Raw genomic sequence first — 14,040 nt, forward strand, 5'->3', positions numbered from 1 at the left:
AAACCCTCACCGTGATCAACTCCCGCCTGGAAACCTGTGTCCCCACTGTGGAAGGACGTGTGGATCCAGAATTGGCCTCCACAGTCACTTACGGACTCACTGTTAAAACCAGGCATAGCAAACTCGGCCCTCCAGATGTTTTGGGACTACAACCCCCATCATCCCTAGCTAACAGGACCAGTGGTCAGGGATGATGGGAATTGTAGTCTCAAAAAAAACATATGGAGGGCCGAGTTTGCCTATGCCTGGTTAAAACCGTGTTCATGGAAGACAATCTACGAGTGATCGCCAAAGAAGAAGAAACCCAGTCATTATCTCACATGCACATATTTGGGATGGAGTGGCAAGGAGAATAACATTGCTGAGGAGCATGCCTTCCCTACACTTCCTTGCCTTGTGCCTTTAGGATACATGAGCCCAAGACATTGGTTTTCGACTGGTGGGTCAGAAACTTGCAGGCGGACTCCCAACTCCCATCAGTCTCGGCCAGCATGACCCCATTGGTCAGCGATGATGGGAGTTGTAGTCCAGCAGTATCTGCAGGTCAGCCGATTTCCCATCCCAGCCATTACTGGGATGCAGTCTGACCCGAAGTGGATCTCAACAGCAGCCCTACAAGCGGAAGGGGGAGGGGAATGAGGGTGTGGATCCCCATTTGCATGGTTGGGATAAAGTTTGACCCTTGCTCTAAAAATGTTGGAGACTTCTGTGCCAAGAGGATTTGCACAACTTGTTGATATCATGGGGAGCTTTGCCAAATGCTGTCTGCCCAATCTCATCCAACCGTTGCCAACTGAGATTATTTTTTTCCCCACCCACCCACTCCTCTCTCTTAGGGGATCAGCGATGGGATACCTATTGTTAAGTCCATTGTCCCCAGGAATCAGTCACGTTCTTTCATGTCACAAGGGAGCCCAGAGATTTTGGTGAGTAGGATGTGACAAAGAGTGCTGCTGCTGCTGTTGTTTGGAATTATCAACTGGGCTTGATCGTGATTTGTATGCTCTTAAGCCTTAAACGGCTCAGGACCGCAATACCTCAAGAACATCCTCTTTTCATATGAACCTACCCGGACCCTGAGGTCATCTTCTGAGGCCCTTCTTCGTGTGCCTCCTCCTCAAGAGGTTTGGAGGGATGGCAACACGAGAACAGGGCCTTCTCAGCAGTGGCTCCCTGCCTGTGGAATGCTCTCCCCAGGGATGTTCGCCTGGCGCCTTCATTATACACCTGTAGGCGCCAGGCAAAAACATTCCTTTTTAACCAGGCCTTTGCTTGATCTGATTGACATCCTGTGCCCTTTTAGATTGTGGTTTTTTATTGGGGGGGCCTGTTGGGTTGTTGTTTTATTTTTATTATGTATTTTGTGGTTTTATATCTTGATTTTATTTTGTGAAATGCCCTGAGACCCCCGGGTATAGGGCGGTATATAATTTCAATTAATAATAGTAGTAGTAGTAGTAGTAAGAATAATAATAATAATAATAATAATAATAATAATAATAATAATAATGTTGATGCTGTTGCCCTGTATAACTGTGAAAAACTACAGACTAACATGGAGTGTGCTTTCTACTGAGCTCATTTTGCCCTGGTCTGAAGCACTTTCACTCTCTACAAGTAAATGAGATGATTATTACAGTGCCTAGTAAATGGCAGTAAAGATGCATCTCTACCCTCATATTATTATTATTATTATTACTACTACTATGAGTATTATTATTATTATTATTGCTACTACTACTACAATCTAAACAAGGGGGAAGTGGGGGGTGGGGAGAAGAGAAGGAAAATCAGCTGTTCTCCTCCTTGATATTGATCGTTTTGTAAATGCAGCTAATTAGACGCACTGCTTTAATCATTGATCGTTTCTCTGCTTTCTCCCAATACACATTCTTCTGAAGGTAACAGTGAGTCAGAACTGCGTCATTGGAACTCATGGGTGGCTGCCTTACGACAGAAATATCTCCAACTATTTCACTTTTCTGAGAGATCAAACGGTGACTAATCCCAAGTGAGTAAAATAAGAATAAAGGTCTTTATCATGCCATGATTCAGGAGGACTTTCGTCAGACGTCTGAAGTGTTATCCTTGGTTGTAAACAACACAGATGTAGGTACAGTGGTACCTTGGTTTAAGTACTTAATTTGTTCCGGAGGTCCGTACTTAACCTGAAACTGTTCTTAACCTGAAGCACCACTTTAGTTAATGGGGCCTCCTGCTGCCGCCGTGCCACCACCGCCCGATTTCTGATCTCATCCTGAAGCAAAGTTCTTAACCTGAAGCACTATTTCTGGGTTAGCAGAGTCTGTAACCTGAAGCGTATGTAATCTGAAGTGCATGTAACCTGAAGCGTATGTAACCCAAGGTACCACCGTACAGAGGGGAAAAATGTGTATTAAAAGCTGGTGTCATGCAGTAGTTAGAATATGGACCATAATGTCTCAGAGCCTCGACTCAGATCTATGCTCAGCTGTGAAACTCGCCAGCTTTGAATGTTCAGACATAATGCCAAGCCATGTGTATAAGCAACAAAAAGCCCCACACCTTCTCTTATTCTTCTCACTCCCAGTCATGGTTTGAGGCAAACCACAGTTTCCATTTTGTTTGAGCCAGCAAACTATGGCCAGCTCTTCATGGTCACCTTTATCTTAGTCACTTTGATAAGAGAGTCGCGCCTTGCTACCTGCCATAGTAAAAGGCCTTTAGCTAGTATGAGAATAATAATGTTCATTGCTGAGATTAAATACAGTGGTACCTCTAGATACGAGCGGGATCCATTCCGGAGCCCCGTTCGCATCTAGAGGTAAACGTATCTAGCGACAGCACGTCTGCGCGCGCATGCGCCGTTTTCTGCCGCTTCTGTGAATGCGCATGACGTCATTTTGAGCGCCTGCGCATGTGCAAGTGGCGAAACCCGGAAGTAACGCGCTCCGTTACTTCCGGGTTGCCGCGGAGCGCAACTCGAACACGCTCAACTTGAAGCAAATTTAACCCGAGGTATGACTGTATACGCAATGAGCTTTGGGAATTTTGATAAATTACGAATTGCTTCTCTGTCTTTTGCATAACTTTATTTCATTTTCCGTATTTGTGCGGGTGAGTTTAATGAACTCATTTATCTTGAAATTGTGTTGTTTTGGCTGAGCATTGTAGCTAATGGAAATTAATGCCTTTGAGTAGGCAACACAGACCGTAACGTAAACAATTGTTTGCAGAACACAACGAAGCGTGAGTGGTCCTTTTGCGCCAGGACTGGAGATTACACCCAAGTTGTTTGTAGCATCTCACGATGCAAAGCTGCTATTTAGTGGAGGCCATTGGGACAACAGCATCAGAGTGACGTCACTCACGAAGGGGAAATTGATGGCACAGCATATTAGGCATATGGGTAAGACATTTCTGATAACAGGGGGTGAGAGAGGGAGCATAGCTGTCAACTTACAGATTTGAAAATAAGGGGCCCGCAGCCTCAAAAATACGGGATCAGCAGCCAAAATAAGGGATTTCCAGAGCACAGGTATGTTCAACATCTGAGCCCCTCTGAGCCAAAGGCAGAAAGCCCAGCCAGCAGCCAAACGAAGCCTCAAGCGGTGGTTCCCACAGCACAGCAACCCGGCAAAGGGGGTGCAGCAAGGAAAACCACCATCACCTCTCCGCTGGGAAGCGCTGAGCAAAGGCGAGTCCCCAGGCAACACGGCCGATTTGATCGGCACAAGGCATGCAAACTCCACCCCCCCCCAGTCGTTCTTAGACTCCTTATTGGGTGAGCAACGCAGCCAAGCAACACAGTTGGAGCCTCCCTCCTCCCTGGCCGGCAGGGAGGGAGGGAGAGGAGCTGCTTCCTTTGAAACCCGGGAAATTTAAGGGACATCATCAATAAGGGACAGCACGGTGCTGGGATAAGGGACTTTCTCGCCAAATAAAGGACAGTTGATGGCTATGAGAGGGAGAAGTGGGTACTTCAGTATGTTGCTTTGATCAATTAGCAAAAGTCATGCACAAACTAGAAATGCAAAAGGAAGTCCCTTATGGAATGGATTCCCCCTCCCCCCGGCGCAGAGAATTATAGCTATCTCTGCTGCTTTGGTGCAATAGTAGTTCTGCTTCCCAAAGTGATCCTGCTAATCTCATTGGATGATTCGGAGCCCAGGTAACCCACCAAGGCATTGGTCTCCCTGTCTTCTCTCCCTCCTGCCCAATTTATTTTTATTGATTTTCCAAATTATTACAAATCAACTCAAACCAAATTAAATTACCGTATTTTTTGCTCTATAAAACTCATTTTTTCCCTCCTAAAAAGAAAGGGGAAGTGTGTATGCGTCTTATGGAGCGAATGCAGGCTGCGCAGCTGTCACAGAAACCAGAACAGCAAGAGGGATTGCTGCTTTCACTGCGCAGAGATCCCTCTTGCTGTTCTGGCTTCTGAGATCCAGAATATTTTTTCCTCGTTTTCCTCCTCCAAAAACTAGGTGCGTCTTGTGGTCTGGTGCGTCTTATAGAGCGAAAAATACAGTAATGCAATTTAATACAATACAATAATATGAATACAATAATACAATCAGGTTTCCCACCCCTGTTCCATCATGATTTCCACTCCTGATCATCCTCATTTCTTCGGATAGGCAAATCAATTCTTATTTAGGGTCTGGCTGACACCCTTCACTTGCCATTAAACCATTCTTCCAACTGACTGCTTTGCAGTGTAGAGCCACACACCTGTTTTTGTAGAAGCTGGCCCGCCGCAGTCCCTTTTAAATTGGATTTTGAAAATTGGGAACATATCTTGCTGTCCTCAGCTAATCACTTTCCTTCTCTGTTCAGATATAGTGACATGCCTGGCTATGGATTTCTGCGGAATCCATTTAATTTCGGGCTCCAGGGACACCACATGTATGATATGGCAAGTTGTTCAGCAGGTAAGTTAGCTTTGGCAGGCCCATGAAGGCAACCAGCGGTGGGTTAGGAAGCAGCAAGGGGCGCGGAGAAGTGTTGTGACCTTTGAGGTGTGATCGTCTTAAGAGCCAACTCATGCTTTCTGTGGTTGCTGAATTATGGAAAAATGTGCGAAATGTACAGGAGCAACTTGGGGATCTGCAATGGGCATGTGCCAGCAAGCCGTTGGGATAACGGCTGACAAAGTAGGCTCTGGTGCCTGAAAGCTCATGTTAAGGTGCCAAAAAAACTCTTCCTTAAGATTGGCTGTTAACTCCTCGGAGCATTCTGCTGCACATTGAAGGTGAAAATCTCTTGTTCACACTTTTGATGCTTCCTGCAAGGAACAAGCAGTTTTAAATGTGACAAAAAGTTGCCTGCTGCCCTATATTACGAATTGGGTCTGAAGGATCCCTTAAGAAATGTGACTCACAGTTCCTTCGTTTATTTTTATTCAAGATTCCGATATTCCCTTCTTCCTCCAGCCTCAAGGAAGTCAATAAAGAAACAATCACAGAAAGCAACACATTGTTTATACCACAGAGTCGTAGTTTTACTGATATTTACTAATATCAGTAAAACCCCACTTTATAATAGTCTACCCCGTTCTGAGTACCCCAGCTTTTTCGGGAGTGTGGTAGCTTCTTCACAAGGCTGTGTTGATTTTTTTTAAATGATGATCTATTTTATTTTATTTTAAATCACCTTTTCACAGAGAAAACAAGTGATTCCCCCGGGCCTAAGGGCAAAACCACACATTTTTGTTCATAGGGATCTATGTTACACAGAGTCACAGTATTGGTTCCTCCAGCATATTATGGTCTATAGTGACTTAACAGGGATTCCCCAGGGTTTCAGGTATTCCCAGCCCTACCTGAAGATACCAGGGATTGAATTTAGGATCTTCCGCATAAAAAACAATTTTTCTGCCATGAGCTACAGCCCTCCCCAAACCTACATCTATCAAGACAACTTGTGGGCAAAGTTAGACGTCATATTTTCTAAAATGCAAACAAGAAGCCGCTGGTGCAGGAGGAGGGCTTCTCAATGGCCTTTTTGCAACAGGGGTGGAATCTACACGCATATAAAAAAAGCTGTGAAAATGCTTTTTTGAAAAATGTTTTGAAAAAAGTACATTGAATTTGCCATAGCCCACTGTTGCCATCTAGCGTCACATTTGTATATCGCTCTTTACAACACACTTGAAACGTTTTATTTGCAGCTGTATAGCTAAGTCCAGGGGACGCGGGTGGCGCTGTGGGTTAAACCACAGAGCCTAGGGCTTGCCGATCGGAAGGTCGGCAGTTGGAATCCCCGCAACGGGGTGAGCTCCCGTTGCTCGGTCCCTGCTCCTGCCTACCTAGCAGTTCGAAAGCACACCAGTGCAAGTAGACAAATAGGCACCGCTCCAGCGGGAAGGTAAACAGCGTTTCCGTGCACTGCTCTGGTTCACCAGAAGCGGCTTAGTCATGCTGGCCATGTGACCCGGAAGCTGTACACCGGCTCCCTCGGCCAATAAAGCGAGATGAGCGCCGCAATCCCAGAGTCAGTCACGACTGGACCTAATGGTCAGGGGTCCCTTTACCTTTACCTTAGCTGAGTCCAGGCAGGGAAGGGGAGTTTAACCAGTCACTTCCATTCTGCAGGGAAACATACTGAATGCCATGTCTACTTTGGTCCATAATGCTTAAGGCCTCCTCCGGCACCCACCTGATTCTACTTTCTAGGTGGTCTCTTCCCATCATTTTGATCCAGCTGAGCTTACTTATAATTTCAGAGCTCAGCTTGCAAAGGAGGGGTATGTTTCTTTAAAAGAGCTGCTGAAATGATAGACTTTGCAGAGGAGAATTCAGCACATATAATTCTGCCCTTAGATAAGAAATTCATATCCTGCAACGTTCTCCTTTCCTTCAAGCTTTGGACAAAACACATTCTAGGGTATTTTGGTGTGTATGGTCTTGTATTAACAGGTCTGTGGCTGTGTATTCAAATCTGACTGGACTTGCATTTTGTGAATACTGTCGAACCTGTATTTACCATTGCCCCTTCTTATGGTCGTTCCAAGTCGTGACCGTGGCAAACCTAGAAGTAATTTGCGGGTGGGCCGCCGTTTGCACATGCGCACAACAGCGCCTCTCCCAGCAACCTGTTTCGACCTCCGGACGGACCTCTGGAACGGATTATGGTTGCAAATAGAAGTTCCACTGTATATACCAGCAGTTGTTGTTGTTGTTTAGTCATTTAGTCGTGTCCGACACTTCGTGACCCCCTGGACCAGAGCACGCCAGGCACTCCTGTCTTCCACTGCCTCCCGCAGTTTGGTCAAACTCATGCTGGTAGCTTCGAGAACACTGTCCAACCATCTAGTCCTCTGTCGTCCCCTTCTCCTTGTGTCCTCCATCTTTCCCAACATCAGGGTCTTTTCCAGGGAGTCTTCTCTTCTCATGAGGTGGCCAAAGTATTGGAGTCTCAGCTTCAGGATCTGTCCTTCCAGTGAGCACTCAGGGCTGATTTCCTTAAGAATGGAGAGGTTTGATCTTCTTGCAGTCCATGGGACTCTCAAGAGTCTCCTCCAGCACCATAATTCAAAAGCATCAATTCTTTGGCGATCAGCCTTCTTTATGGTCCAGCTCTCATTTCCATACATCACTACTGGGAAAACCATAGCTTCAAAACATGACTCTACCAGGATTGTATGTTGCAGTCATTTTCTGTACATTGATTTTGTGAGAAATTGCTTTGTTATGCCACGAGAAAAGCAAAAGGAACCACTGATTTAGAAAGAACTGTTTGACTAATAGTTGCATCTAAGCGCATTGATGTTTTGAAAGGGCCTTCTGTATGGTTAAAATATATATTATTATCATTTATACCAGGGAGGCGTTCCTGTAGGCCTGGCACCTAAACCTTTGCAGATTCTGTATGGACATACCAATGAAGTTTCTTGTGTTGGCATCAGTACAGAACTGGACATGGCTGTGTCAGGGGGCAGGGTGAGTTTGCTTGCTATTTCCCCAACTACACTGAAAGCAAATAACCGTCCCGTGATTTAATTCTCAAGTCTTGGGTGACCTCGTTCATGTGCTTTGTTGTTACCCCTTGCATTTATGCTCGCGAGTTGTGTTCTTAGGCTGCACTTCTGCTAGGCAGACTTATTCTGGGAATAAGTCCCAATGAACACAGCGAGCCTTAATTCTGAGTACATATGTACAGGATTGTACCGTTGCATGTTCAAAATGTGACGTCCTTCTTTAAAGGGAAGGAACGTTTAAAGAAGATTGGGAAATGTTTATTGAATATATGGGGGGGAATTGTGTAAGTTTGAAAACGTTGGCAGCATTAAGAGAATTCAAACAGTGTACATAAGTTTGATGGATGTAATAATGGAATGCTGAATGGTTTAGTTTATATAAAATATGCAGGGATTTATGTTATGCAAAATGAACCATGGAAAGAGAAGAATGGAAGTCATTGATATTTTAAGGTTGTTTAAATGCATTTTTAAAATAGCAATATGTGTGTATGTGTGCGCACGCGTGTATATGTATATGTAAATGTATGTGATGTCCTTGGGATTGGTTCTTAGGATTTTGTTTTTTGCTTTTGCTTTCATATTTATTTCCAAAATCGTTCCTCCTCCTCCTTTCTGTTAAAGTGAAGGGTGGAGAAGGAAACCTGATGTATCTGATGAAATAGAAATAAAGAATTTAAACATGCACACACATTGCAAATCAGGGAAAACCCAAAACAGCCCCAAACCTGTCAAATGATAAGCCAAGCAATTAAATGATACTGTATAGGCGGAGCCAGAGCAGAAGATGGGGAAAGGCAACTGATGCTGATTTTGTCCCCATCTTCCACCCTGTTGTGTTCTACAAGGGCTGAGACTGCTGAGAAAGGATGCCGCCCCCTGGACCGGTTATAAGTAAGGCAGGAGGGCAGGCAGGTCAATGGGCAGGGGCACCTTAAGGATGGTGGGGCTGTACTCCATTATTGGACCAGCCTACACTGCCTCCCCTGTGTGTCTTTTTTGTGTGTGTCGCTCTGTTTCTAACAGAGCCGCTCTCATCACTGGGATTCTCATTTCAAAACACCCATGTTTTAAATTGAGTTTTAAAACACCCCTGCCCATACTGCTGCCATGCAGAATGCTTCACATGGTTCCACATATGCTAAAAAAAGTACACCCGGGTTGAAACGCGGCAGCTAAAAAAGCCGATGCAATTCTGGGTGCATCAATAGGAGTATAGCATCTAGATCAAGGGAAGTAATAGTGCCACTGTATTCTGCTCTGGTCAGACCTCACCTGGAGTACTGTGTCCAGTTCTGAGCACCGCAGTTGAAGAAGGACACTGACAAACTGGAACGTGTCCAGAGGAGGGCAACCAAAATGGTCAAAGGCCTGGAAACGATGCCTTATGAGGAAAGGCTAAGGGAGCTGGGCATGTTTAGCCTGGAGAAGAGGAGGTTAAGGGGTGATATGATAGCCACGTTCAAATATATAAAAGGATGGAGAAAGGTTGTTTTCTGCTGCTCCAGAGAAGATTACACGGAGCAATGGATCCAAACTACAAGAAAGAAGATTCCACCTAAACATTAGGAAGAACTTCCTGACAGTAAGAGCTGTTTGACAGTGGAATTTGCTGCCAAGGAGTGTGGTGGAGTCTCCTTCTTTGGAGGTCTTTAAGCAGAGGCTTGACAACCATATGTCAGGAGTGTTCTGATGGTGTTTCCTGCTTGGCAGGGGGTTGGACTCTATGGCCCTTGTGGTCTCTTCCAACTCTATGATTCTACGATTCTATGAAACCTGAAGGAGTGTCTCTATTCCCCCTCCAATAATTCAGCCCAGACACTGAGGTCCAGCTCAGAGGGCCTTCTTGGTAGTGGCACCTGCCCTGTGGAATGCCCTCCCATCCAATTTCAAGGAAATAAACAACAACAGTATCTGATTTTTAGAAGACATCTGAAAGCAGCCCCGTTTAGGGAAGTTTTTAGTGTTTGATGTTTTATTGTGCTTTTAATATTCTGTTGGGCGGTTATTTATTTATTTTATTATTGTTGTTGTTGTTTGTTGTCTTAGAACCCTTTTTGAATGCCTGGCTTTTTCTTTCTCCCTTCTGAACAGGACGGCACTGTGATTGTGCATACAATTCGGAAAGGTCAGTACGTGAAGACTCTGCGGCCGCCCTGCGAGAGAGCTCTCTCGCTCACTGTCCCAAATCTCGCCGTCTCCTGGGAAGGACATATAGTCGTCCACACCAGTGTAGAAGGAAAGACAACTCTCAAGGTATGGGGGCAGCCGGACTCACAAAGGCCTAGAAGCATGTGTCCTTGTTTTGTTTTGCTTCCAGGGTAGGGGGGCAGGGTGGGAGTGGGAATCAGTGGTACATCTTATGTCAACTGGGCACTCTTAGGCCAATTCTTACCTTCCCTCCTCCCCCCATTGCCCCCTCCTAACCTATTTTTATACAGTGGTACCTCCGGATACGAACGGGATCCGTTCCGGAGCCCCGTTCGCATCCTGAAGTAAACGTAACACGCGACTGCGTGGGTCGTATTTCGCCGCTTCTGCGCATGTGTGTGACATCATTTTGAGCATCTGCGCATGTGCGAGCGGCAAAACCCAGAAGTAACGTGCTCCATTGCTTCTGGGTCGCCGCGGAGTGCAACCTGAAAATATTCATCCCAAAGCTACTTCAACCCGAGGCATGACTGTAATGTGAACTATCCTGATACCTTTGGATTAAATAATACAGTCATACCTTGGTTGTCAAATGTCCTGGAACTCAAACGTTTTGGGTCCTGAATGCCGCAAAGTGATTGTTCCGGTTTGTGAATGTTCTTATGGAACCCGAATGTCTGAAGGGGCTTCCACGGCTTCTGGTTGGCTGCAGGAGCTCCCGGCAGCCTATCAGAACCTGTGATTTGGTTTCCAAACGTTTTGGAAGAACGGACTTCCAGAACAGATTCCGTTTGACTTCCAAGGTATGACTGTAATAATAATGATGACGATGATGATGATAATAATAATAATATCCTTCTTTCTTAAGCTCATGGGCTCAGATTCTCCCAACAGTGTGTAGTACACCTAGCACGAATTAAAGTTTATTTATTTATGTAAGAAAGTAACCTTTAAAACCACCACATTGCTCTTTCATATGTGGTGGACATGTAAAAAGGTAAAAGGGTATTGGCAAATGATTTATAATGGATTGGAAAAAAATGTTTCAAATTATTTCCCCCAAAAAACAGGGTCCTTTCTGTTGCGGATAACTCAGACTGAAATTCCCAGGTGTTAGAAAAGGTGATTTATGTACGCAACAACTGCAACCTGTGTTTTGTTAACCCCCAAATAGAAAATGAGTGAAGTCCCAACCCAGAAAGATTGGCAACTTAAGTTGACAGAATATGCACAACTTGCAGACTTAACATATAGAATAAGAAAACAAGAAGAACATACGTTTAAAGAAGATGGGGAAATGTTTATTGAATATATGGAAAATAATTGTGTACAGCTGAAAACACCGACAGCATTAAGATAAATTCACCAGTGTAAATAACTTTTGATGGATGTAATAATGGAAAACCGATTGGTACAGTTTTTGTAAAATATGCAGGGATCTAAGATATGCGGAATGAACCATGGAAAGAGAAGGAGGCAAGTCATTGATATCTTAAGGATGCAAAACGTTGATCTGAAATTGTAAAACAGAAAATGAATCAAAATTATGTTTCAACAAAAGAAGCACAATTTAAAATTGCTTCAGGCTGGTGTGAGCAAAAGGTTCGCTTTTCTCTCTGTCTCTCTGCCTCTTTCTTTCTCACAGTATTTATCTGCCTCTGTTCCGAAGAAATGCCTTCATTATGCAGTCTCCTGCAATCAGTTCTGTTTTGTTTTTCTCAGGATAAAAATGCACTACATCTCTATTCTGTGAATGGAAGGTACTTGGGCTCCGAGAGCCTGAAAGAGGACGTGTCGGATCTGTGCCTGGCTGGGGAATATATTGTCATGGGGAGCCTACAGGGATTTCTATCCATAAGAGATCTCCACAGGTAACGAGAACGGTTGGGAGGGGCAGGAAGTACCGTATTTTTTGCTCTATAAGACTCACTCCCCCCCCCTCTAAAAAGTATGGGGAAATATGTGTGCATGTTATGGAGCGAATGCAAGCTGCGCAGCTATCCTAGAAGCCAGAACAGCAAGAGGGATTTCTGCTTTCACTGTTCTGGCTTCTGAGATTCAGAATTATTTTTTTCTTGTTTTCCTCCTCCAAAAACTAGGTGCGTCTTGTGGTCTGGTGCGTCTTATAGAGCGAAAAATACAGTACTTCAACTTACCTATAATTCCCAAAAGGAAAGCTTCTCTTCTTTCTGACTTCAACTTGGTTCCCGACTTAAAAGTTTAACCGTGAACCAACTGTTGACGTTTGCTTAGCCACAATCCCAGCACTCGGGGCCACCGAAATAAATTAAGGGTTTTCTTACTGTTTGCTGGCGGGAAGGTAAATGGCATTTCCGTGCGCTGCTCTGGTTCGCCAGAAGCGGCTTAGTCATGCTGGCCACATGACCCGGAAGCTGTACGCCGGCTCCCTCGGCCAATAAAGCGAGATGAGCGCCGCAACCCCAGAGTCGGCCACGACTGGACCTAATGGTCAAGGGTCCCTTTACCTTTATCCCTATAATTCCAAAAAGGAAAGCTTCTCTAGTTTTCGTTTCAGTGCGTATAGAGTTCTAGTTGCTGTTGTCACATATTCAAATATGTGACAGATATGCAAATATATGTCAAAAGTCCCCCCCCCCCCGCTTTGAAACCATCTTTCTGACGTTGGACCTCCCACAACCATAAGGCCTACCAGTCAATGTCAATATTCTCCCTGTATCCAGACATCCTCGTCTAAAATAAACCTTTGGCGCATTTCTAGGGGTTCCTAACCAGGCTGTTCTGTTCCCATTGATTTCAGCCTCAGCCCCAGCACCTCCCCATTGGCCATGCGGCTGCCGATCCGCTGTGTGTCTGTGACCAAAGAGTCCAGCCATATTCTGGTGGGCCTCGAGGACGGCAAGTTGATCATCATCGGCGTCGGGAAGCCGGCAGAGGTAAAACCTACCCTCAGGAACTTTATCTACCGAACGGTGGGCAGCTCGCTTATTTCTGCTTTCCAGCTGCGCAAGCGGTCGCCTCTCCGGCAGGGCAAACGTCTCAGCAAGCTTGAGCTTTCCGAGGGGAAGAAATAGTTTTCGAGATGTTCTTGCCGTTTCTTTCCAAAAGGTCTTCTGCTGGAAACGAGGGCATAGAAGGGAACAATACATTAGGAGCTGGGGCAGAAATAGTGGACTAAAATAGAGGTTTCACCATAGCTGAGATTACAACTTTCTGCTGCTTGCTAGATCGGGAAACCGACTGAACTGAACTCGCCTGCTGTATAACATTTCATTCTAAACACTAATGCGCCACTCCTGTTTGCAAGTTACGGAATTTGATTTCGGAAGAACGCTGAACAGACAAGGATGAACTGTGGATTTTTCTTTGTTTTGGCTTTACTGCATTTGGGTTTGACCTTGAACGCTATAGTTAAAAGCACCACCTTATCCTTGCCCGTTAAGAGTTAAGAAAAGGGCAAATGCTGCTATTTTGTTCTGTGATGGTTCTTAAGCTGCTGTATGCAGGTATCACTTGCATAGCGTTCATCAGGCACTGCACAGAAACAGGGTCTTGCCAAACTTTTTCTTTTTAAACACAACTGCACCAAAGTATTTCGGTGCCATTGAGGAAAGATGCTGACATAAGCTTTGTGGACCAGTGGAGAATGCCACATTGCATCGAGTTTGAGAGAATTCCTTCTCATTTCACAGTGATGCCTAATAGGGAATTCCTAAGTCAAGCAAACCTCTGGACTAACATTGTCAGAAGATGCTAGGAAGTAACCGATAACTATCTCCGATTGATTCCTGAAGATCATGTGAAAAAAGCTCTGCAGTTTTTTTCCCCATCTCAAGCGTCACACGGTTTGAGCACTCCGCAGATTTCTGAAATGTTTTGCACCGCTTGCCTCTGGTCCAAACATAAACCTGTGCCTGAGCCATTGGTTTGCAAAGGCAACCAAACAC

General features: G+C 45.0%; 1 protein-coding gene across 2 annotated transcripts in view; it reads left to right on the forward strand.

Annotated features, from left to right (window-relative positions):
* Window positions 1–14,040, forward strand: part of NBEAL1 (neurobeachin like 1) — a 141,082-nt gene that overhangs the window by 121,733 nt on the left and 5,309 nt on the right. For both annotated transcript variants that reach the window (XM_083404486.1, XM_083404487.1), the window contains 8 exons: window positions 837–926; window positions 1,902–2,011; window positions 3,216–3,388; window positions 4,822–4,916; window positions 7,809–7,925; window positions 10,058–10,219; window positions 11,837–11,985; window positions 12,894–13,029. In XM_083404486.1, coding sequence (XP_083260612.1) covers window positions 837–926; window positions 1,902–2,011; window positions 3,216–3,388; window positions 4,822–4,916; window positions 7,809–7,925; window positions 10,058–10,219; window positions 11,837–11,985; window positions 12,894–13,029 — 1,032 coding nt within the window. The remainder of the gene's footprint in view (window positions 1–836; window positions 927–1,901; window positions 2,012–3,215; window positions 3,389–4,821; window positions 4,917–7,808; window positions 7,926–10,057; window positions 10,220–11,836; window positions 11,986–12,893; window positions 13,030–14,040) is intronic.

This window comes from Podarcis tiliguerta (genome assembly GCF_965153285.1).
Source record: "Podarcis tiliguerta genome assembly, chromosome: 1".
In the NCBI taxonomy this organism is placed as follows: domain Eukaryota; kingdom Metazoa; phylum Chordata; class Lepidosauria; order Squamata; family Lacertidae; genus Podarcis; species Podarcis tiliguerta.